At 35.0% G+C, this 8990-nt stretch overlaps 1 protein-coding gene across 5 annotated transcripts; it reads left to right on the forward strand.

Moving 5' to 3' along the window:
* Positions 1-112: 112 nt before the first annotated feature.
* On the forward strand, positions 113-8982 carry LOC124223920 (uncharacterized). 5 transcript variants are annotated; one of them, XM_046636309.2, is made up of 17 exons: positions 114-337; positions 2329-2527; positions 2648-2815; positions 3215-3450; positions 3561-3766; positions 3971-4168; positions 4262-4392; positions 4489-4629; positions 5600-5681; positions 5760-5973; positions 6085-6249; positions 6483-6670; positions 7234-7414; positions 7609-7701; positions 7801-8001; positions 8104-8237; positions 8316-8982. In XM_046636309.2, the coding sequence occupies exons 1-17, from the start codon at positions 248-250 to the stop codon at positions 8365-8367; spliced, it is 2679 nt and encodes an 892-aa protein (XP_046492265.1). In that variant the 5' UTR covers positions 114-247; the 3' UTR covers positions 8368-8982. The 5 variants fall into 5 exon arrangements, with proteins under 5 accessions (XP_046492267.1, XP_046492265.1, XP_046492269.1 ...); XM_046636310.1 differs by having other exon boundaries at positions 292-337; positions 2304-2527; XM_046636311.2 differs by lacking the exon at positions 4489-4629 and having other exon boundaries at positions 113-337.
* Positions 8983-8990: the final 8 nt, after the last annotated feature.

Consider the following 8990-nt stretch of genomic DNA (forward strand, 5'->3'; position numbering starts at 1 on the left):
AAAAAAAAAACATTAACGAATGCCACCTACTTCCGATGCGGTCAGTTTTGTCGTTCCTATATCTTATCAAATACATATTTCGCGGAATCCCCGGTCGTTTGAAGGCCGTACACGTGGAATGGATCGACCGTGACGCATGAGGAAATAAAAGATGGAAGAATACGCGAAGTACGTGCGCGGTTTTGAGATGGGTGGCAAGGCATTTACGCAGTTATAATTTTGCGCGTTAGCAACTAGTTGGTTGACAATGCCGTCCGATAAGAAGAAACTAAAACTCGACCTTACCGGAAAAGAGCATGCGTACGCAAACTTTACAAAGAATGATTGTGCGAAGGAGGTAAATATCATTAATTTTTTCGCACGAAGAAGTTCGCAATAAACTGAGAATAAATATATAATAATAAAAGACACGCGCGATGCGCACACGTATAAAGCCGGCGTTTATCCTGGGTGTGGCATGCATGTATCGTTAGCGAATAGTGCGTGTGTTCAAATCAATTTATTTTTATTTATTTATTCACCTGAAACCACGTTACATCGTAATAATTCAATAAAATGCTGTATTCTGGCAAAGATGTACCGTATCTAAATATACGCACTCTGGCCACTGAATTAAGGTAGTACCGTGATAAATCACTTTTCTTACAATATCTTTCAATTTTTGAATACACATAATTTGCAGTGTCCTTTATACGTAGGAATTTTTTTTAATAGTCCTTGCGGTACTAAATTTTGCAATATTAGCGATCAAAAGTCGTACAATTTACATGTATTCCCTATCCCGACCGTAGTTAGAGTGAGCATTTTATTTAATAACAGCCATACTTTTCTTAGAATTTTTTTAAAAAACTGAGAATTATTAATTGAGGATATACTTAACAAGTAATTTTTTTCAAAAAAAAACATAAACAAGCAGTATTCATTTTTTTGTAAATAATTCTTAAAGTTTGTTGCTTTTAATGATTTTCAAACTTTCTCTCGTAACCTGACCCGTGAGAAATGGTGACTTGGCAACGTTGCCCTACGCGGGAAGTTTAAAATGCCATAAAGGCCCAACGAATTGAAATAAATGTCAGAACTTTGCGGATATAGGTTACGGTACGGTCCAGTCTCCAATTATAACTAACCTCAAATTGATTTCATAACAATACATTTCTCTACAACACATGCTTGAGGGGCAAGAGATACTGAGTTAGAATGCAACGTTGCCAAGTCAGACAAAAGACGCAATGGGAAAATTTTTATACTTCTGCGCATGTGAGAGGAGGCGCAAAGGTGTACTGTATCTCAATTACTTTTTACTTTAGTTATAATGTTTTATACGGGGGATATTTCTCTGGAAGTTGAGGACTGCTGCTATCACGGTACTACCTTAAGGTGGCTCGGAACACGAACGGAATGTGAACAGAGAAAAATAATTTTTTAGTATACTATAGATAAAGTACTCATTCTCATTGATGCGAAATTTCAGACCATGTTAACGACTAAATAAGCTAAATCAAAATAGTTGAAGATCAGATTTTTAACACTGGGCTTACGGAAGAATCATCTCTGCGAGACATGGGCCGAGTAATATCTCTGCTTATGTTCACGAAAAACAGTTGATACTGTTATCTCTTTTTAGCGATCTCGGGATAGGGATATGTAGGATGGGGCAACCTGCAACTACCCCTCACTTCCTTTTCTCTTTCCCTCTAGCGCATGGTCCCCCAACCATAGGTGGCACAGCACCAATAACGATAGGCGTTCAGGGGACAAAACAAATAGCCGGCGTGCTTAGTCTATTTTATATAGGCATAAGCCTATGTGTATGACACAGACGTGTATATTACTAATAATACTGAATAAATTACGGGCCTTGCTTGGGCCGCCATGCAGATCGGCACTGAAAGATGATGTCCCAGTCGATTACGATGTTGTCGTATATGTATATCTCCAAGGATTGGAGTTAATAAACCTATCTTAAACGTGGAAAGACGCTTAACAGTCCGATTCTGTACGGAATTCTGAATAAAAACATTCAGACACATTTTCATTCAACGCAGAAATAAAGAAATGGCACGGGCTGCTATAGGAAATTCGTAAAATTCAATCCATTTCTTTATTTCTCCGTCAAATGCACTCGAGTATTTTTGTCATTTTTCACGATTAGCAGTATCAAAGGCTTTGGCTAAATCTGAAAATACTTCTGCAACGCCCAGTTTTTTTTAACTTGTCTGTAACAATGCTTATTCCAATATCATCTAGGGATGAAATTTATGAATAGGTTTTTTGTTTTATCGCCGCGCCGATTACTGCAATAGTCATTTGCAAAATTGATGTCCATAGGACGTCGCAAATCCGGGGCAAATAATGAGATTGTACATGAATAATTTCCTGAACTACGAAAATTGGGAACTTAAATTCAACCACAATGTCAATTTCATTATGACCGAGAATTTTCATGGCAAAAGTACCATTTTTCATGCTCTGTCTCTTGGGCTTGGAGGTGGTCAAAATAGAGTAGGTCGAGGCGGTACACTCGGAGGTATGTATATGGATAACACTATTTTTTTTCAAACTTTCATTTACCTCATAAGAGCAAGTACTTGTTTTATAAGCTATGTATTCGTAGCTTTTAATAATTTTTATATTTTTTTTTATCTAGATTTTATTAAAAATACGGAATTACCTGCCACAATCAGAATCACTTTATGCAATAAACAAGAGTCGTCCGACAAATCAAATCCGTCTGAGGATTATATCATAATCCAGTGTACAATCAGGACATGGGGCTTTGTGCATCATCGCACGTATAAGCTATTAAGTGATAAAGGTAATCTCTTGTCAAACTTTTGATGTAGTAATGCCAAGGGATGAAACCTATCCCCTTATGAGTCATTTGGCAGTAAAGCGACTCACCAAATTGTTTCAAATTTTAATTCTCTATGGGCAGGGTGGCGATACTCCTGGAAAATCTGGAGACGTGTCGGGGGATTTTTTATTTGGTCATTGAAAAAACTGAAAATATAAGTTTTCTATCATGGGAATTATGACTGATTTTTTGAGAAGTCAGAGTGCTTTTTTTCCTTAAGAAAACTAATGGGCTTTTTTGAATATTATATTTTCCTTCAATTTGAATTGAATATAGAGTCAATAAGCTGGACCGATTTGTGGCCACTCTGACAGGGTTCATAAAAGCACCGTAAAAAGCAAAAATTGTTGCAATTTTCAGACGACATAGAATCCGTCGATATCAGTGCGAGTGACTTGCGAAAAAAAATTAAATCGATGAGGAATATTGAATGGTATCACCCTGTACTGACAATGAGCCAAATTGAGTCAATGAAATTATCCACTATCGATCCAAAAAAATTTTATGAAGATCTTATGACCGCTTCAGGTTTAAGGACAATTGACGACGATAGTTTCATCGTTATGAACAGACTGAAAATGAATAAAACAAAAAAGGTGATATTACCCATTATCAATATTAAACCAATCTTGGGTTTTCTTTATATCAAGCTAGTGGAAAATTCTACCGCGCTTAAGTTATGAACTTAATTCCTTGATTTTTCCAGCAATTGGATTTCTTGAACAATGAAATTTCCAAGATCAAGGAGATGAAAGAAATGCAGCAATCAACTATCGTAGATCGTGAGAACTTGGTAGAATTAAAAAAACAACTGCAATGGTCGATGGTCAAAGATTTAAAGAAAATTCAGGATGTCATGGATGGATTGAAAGCAGAGCGGAAACAATGGGAAGAATTAATGAGGAAAAAAAAGTACGAACATCATAGATAAATATTTTAATTGATAATTGTACTTTCAAGTTAGGAAAAAAAAATTTCTGTATAATTTCGTGTTCACACTTGATTCCAATCTTGGAATTATTATTATGCACAAAAAAACTATATTCTGATGCGGTAGTAGTGATCCAACGTATTTTTTCCTATCCGATTAATAGATATGAGTAACAAACTTTACAGAGAATTCATAATGAAACTACAGAAGCGTCACAAGAAGGTTGAAAAAGATATTACGGCATTAGATGATTTAGGAAGGCGCGTTGCCTCCAATAAAAGAAAACTTGCTTTAAGGATTACGGAAAAAGAAAAATTGCAAAAGGAAACAGCTAAGATGAAAAAGCACATGAACATTTACAGACAAGAAATAAAAAAGTTTGAGTGAGTATTTTGTAAATAAGTACGTGACTTTTACATTTCTAAGCGAATTGAAAACAGAAAACAGCAAAATGAAGTCGACTAACTGTTGAATAGATTAATGTATATTGAGGCTAAATTAAAGGAGAACGAGGAAATCAAAGTAAAGCTTAGTGGTGAGCTAGAAGATCTGAAGAGAGCTTCGAAACAATTGCAGGCTGATTTTGAGCTCAGTATTAAGGGTATGGGTAAGTGAGTCACTTGTCTAAGATCGTATTTTTGGTAATATCTTACAGTCATCGTATACGAATCGCTTAATTTTTTTCTTCTGCAATATTGCACAGATGAGAAATTGAGCAAGCTAGAACGATTGCAGAAAATGCGTGATAATCCAGATAGAATCTCTGAGTCTACTATGTCTGAATTTCTAAACACAGTAAAAGAGTATGAAAGAAGCTCTGAAAGACAGCCATGTGGTCCTTCAGGTAATTATTATCGTAATCACTAATTTTGAATACCCTGAAATTCCGTTGTTTAAATCACTTCAATTTCATGCAAATTAGAAGATCTGAAAACGTTTACATTTTTCATACCTGTGCAATAAATATAGGGTCTATTCTTCGTTTATATTAATTTACATACCAAACATGTCTGCAAGTTTTATTTTATCGCAGGATTGTATGTAAATCTAAAGGATCCTAATTGGGCGGCAGTTGTTGAAGATTATGTTGACCATAATACGTCGCGCGCATTTTACGTGAATAATTCCCAAGATAAAAAGACCTTACATAATCTTCTGCAAGAGTTTTCTTGGGACGAAAATATGCCTGACATTATTTGCTCAACTTATTCTTACTGGGTAAAAGATAATATTCATTGACCTAGATATCAAAGCAAAACTAATCAACAACTTGATTGGTGGTGATTAATTCATTTGCAGTTATTTAAACCTCTACGTGAATATGGATATGAAAATCTATTAGATATTGTAAGGAAACATGGGAAAGTCACAGTCACTTGAGCAGTTAAGCAATCGGTTGTTAGACTTAACAATAATGTATTTATTCGTAATAATCAAAGCAAAATATACAGTACGCGAGGCGTTTTGTTCGACGGTTCTATCTGTACTCTCTGATAATCCTTTTTTCACGCGTTCGGTTTCTCAGGTCATCCAAACCATAAACATAAGTTGACACCCACACACCGTAACCAACAGCAAATATACAAACATACACACTCTACTTCACATCATCTAAAGTGATGTTTAACAATATATCCCTCAGACAACTCGCTAGCTCTCTCTCCTTCTCACACATTCTACACTCACACATCTATAGTTGAAGTGGGGATGCACACACGTAGACGTTCACTTGTATATCGTGCATGCATTACATCATGTAATGTATGATTTTCTACAGTCAGTGTACACTATGTAATGTACTTATATTTTAACAGATATGACGGGAAGCTCCAATACTCTCGTGGCTAACTGCTGTACGGAACAAAGCAGAATTCACCTGATAGATATCCTTTGGGAGTGAGTAATCCTGTGATTAGTAATTGAATTAACTAAATTGCCATACATTCACCTATACATTGTTCTTCTATTATATAGCAAGATGCAAAATGAGCTTCAATCTATGGTGGCACCATATCATGATCTTAAGACACAGCAGGAATCCTCTAATAAAAAGTTGGAAGCAAAAAATTCGGATTTGGACCAAATTAAAGAGAAAATCGCAAACTATGAATCGAGAAAACAAAATATAATTGATTCCATGGACGTCACTAACGATAATATTTCACTGCCGAATACTTTTGAAGAATTGGTGAGTTCATATATTCATGACTCATGTAAACGAGACAAATATCTGAAAAATTACCAATACCTGTACTGGCTTGTGCGACAGTGTTATATAATAGTCACAAATTTTCCTTAGAATGCCACGATACAAGATCTGACGAAAAAAATTGATAATAATGCAACCAATAAAAAAAAATTGACGAAGGCAAAAAAAGAGCTGCAGGTGGCCATTTTTGAGGATGAAATTAAAATATTCGATACGTCGTATGATAAGCTGAACGGAAATCGGAGTAAATACAGAGTAAATGCTTTTTTCATATAAATGCAGAGGTTTCGTTTATTATGCTGCTTTATTGAGGGAATATATTTCGTCAGGGTTTATTTTTCCTGTTTTTTCATTTGCCACTTTTACAATTTTTCATTGTAATCTTGCGTTTAAAGAAAACATGAAAATAAACTCTTGTCAATAAATTTTTCCAAATACTCCGACTTAACAAAGTAGCAATTTGACCATTGTTAAAATTTGTATTTCAGAAATCGATTGCTGCTCAGAAAATGATTCTGGTAAAGGTTTGTAAAGCCTGTATATCCATAGATAACAAGTTGCAGAAATTTCAGAGAACTGTAGAAAATTTGGAAGCAGATATGAAAAAAGAGAATTTCACCATTGAGTCAATAGTTTCGGATGCTACCACACTATGTCCTGACATGAATCCGCAAAGGTAAATGAAGCTCGCCATCATTCAATCTTAAAAGTTAATGTTTCATGATATTATTTTTGTAAACTGATATCAAGAAGTATTTTGAAAGCTCAATTGCTTCGTATAAATGCATTTGTAACATAACGCCGTACCAATCACTTGGCCAACAGGGTAAGTCTGTAATGGCATTCGAAAAATTGATTCTTGAAGTTGGAATTAACTAATGCTCACCGATGCACAGTTCACCATTGAATGGAGAAATCACGTGAGGCGATCTGTATCTAGGGGATGTGCATGTTTCGCATATAGGAATGCAATTAGATTTGTTGGATCTTTAATTTAAAACAATGACATTCAATTATTTTTTGTAGGAGTATTAAATCTGCTTATTAGTAAATGATACTCGTTGAATCAAATTCGAAAAATAAACTGAAGCCAGTTCAGCAAACGCAGTAGAAAAATGAAATAGTATTTCATTTCTTTCATTTTTATTTTTGCTAATTTTTCTTAGGGAAAGTACTGTAAGATGAAGTGAATGTCTTTAATTATCGTTACATTCGTTCTGACGTTTATTGAATACTTAGATCTACTGTCGAAATCAATCAGGAGATAAAACAAGTAGAGAAGCGTATCGCAGCAGCCAAGCAGCAGCAGGCGTCGTATATGCGTCAAATGACTGCTGATTTAGAGAAGATATCGAAAGAGTTTGACGAAACGGTAAAATCTATACACGATATGGAAGCCGTCCAAAAAAACCATATGCAAGTGAGTGGATTTAGTTATTATTGTTGATAAACGTATTGTAAATAAACGTCTCTCTCTCCCTCCCCCCCCCCCCCCCCTCTCTCTCTCTCTCTCTCTCTCTCTCTCTCTCTCTCTCTCTCTCTCTCTCTCTCTCTCTCTCACTGCTAATTTTTTGCGATATCTTATTAATATTGTATTTACAATTTGTTCCACAGTTAACATTGAATCTGTCGATCAACATGGAAGAAGATATTTGTAAAACAATGCAAGAAGAGTTTGGACGTTTGGTAGACATCGGAGGATGCAAGGTATCCGCTTTTTTCGTTCCGTATCTATGTATTTCATATATGGACACGGCGTTCTATTTTCTTATTAAAACAACGTTTTTTCTTCATTTGTTTACACAGAATTATCTCATTATCGACTCGGGAAAAAAAAAGCTTCAAGTTCCGAGGAATTCTTTTGGTGGAAACAAAGAAGCAGAAAAATATTTTAACATACCGGATAGCGAACTACTATCGTACTACATTCTGGCATTTACCTTAGCATTCTGGAAGTGCTGCGTGGATGTCGCGTTTTATATTATCGACAATATCCACTTTCCTCAGGTGAGTCAATAATATCGTTCACCTGATGTTCGTAATTTTTTTGCTCTTGGTAATGTTCGCATGATGTGTATAATTAATATTATCTTTTGTATCATTTCATAGGAGAGTGTCATCGGAAAGTTCGCAAATAAAATCGTATTAGAACATGTCATGAAGCACCCAGATCGCCAATTTATAATTTTCAACCAGCTTACCGACTCTCATTCAATACGCGCAGATCACGTAACTTATCATAGGTGAGTTATATAGTTTTGTTAATTATAATGAATATGACAAAAGTCGCAAAAGGTATCTCATTGTTTATGTTCTTATAGACCACCAGCACTGCAGGAAACGCCTGGAACCAGCTCGCAGAGTGATAAATAGTCAGAATATATTGGAAAAACCAAAGAAGAAGTTAACCATTTTACTAAAGTTTTCTTTATCAGCGTATTTTTTTATAAGCTGATTAACTCCATCCAAAAATTTTACATACTCAGTTTTACACAGTAATGTAATTATTCAGGTATGTTTTAGAATTACACGTATAAGAGATACATATATTAATTTCCTGCAGAGATGAATATCACCTGTCTGCAGGCCCGAATCATACATTAATATTTCACGTGAATCTAATGCTTATATATCGACATATAACGATTTTAATGATTTTTTTCTACTTTTTTATGCAATTTCACTGGAGGTAACATCCCTCATACTACGTTAATATACATCGACATGTTTTAACCAATCGAACCATAGCAAGGGAATAACAAAAAGAACGCGAAAAATAATGTGGTAAATTATGAAGAGTACGGATAATTACAACCCTATCACAAGTGCGTGCCTTGCCCAGGTGATAATATTACTACTTTTACGTTAATAATTATTCAACTTGTTGTACCTGATATATAACAACTTTCTCTCTACCTCTTATATTCCTTATACTGTAACTTGAAGAAAAACAAAATAATTTTATGACATCCGACAATGTTTTTCAAAGCTGCGTT

This window comes from Neodiprion pinetum, chromosome 7 (assembly GCF_021155775.2).
Source record: "Neodiprion pinetum isolate iyNeoPine1 chromosome 7, iyNeoPine1.2, whole genome shotgun sequence".
Lineage (NCBI taxonomy): Eukaryota > Metazoa > Arthropoda > Insecta > Hymenoptera > Diprionidae > Neodiprion > Neodiprion pinetum.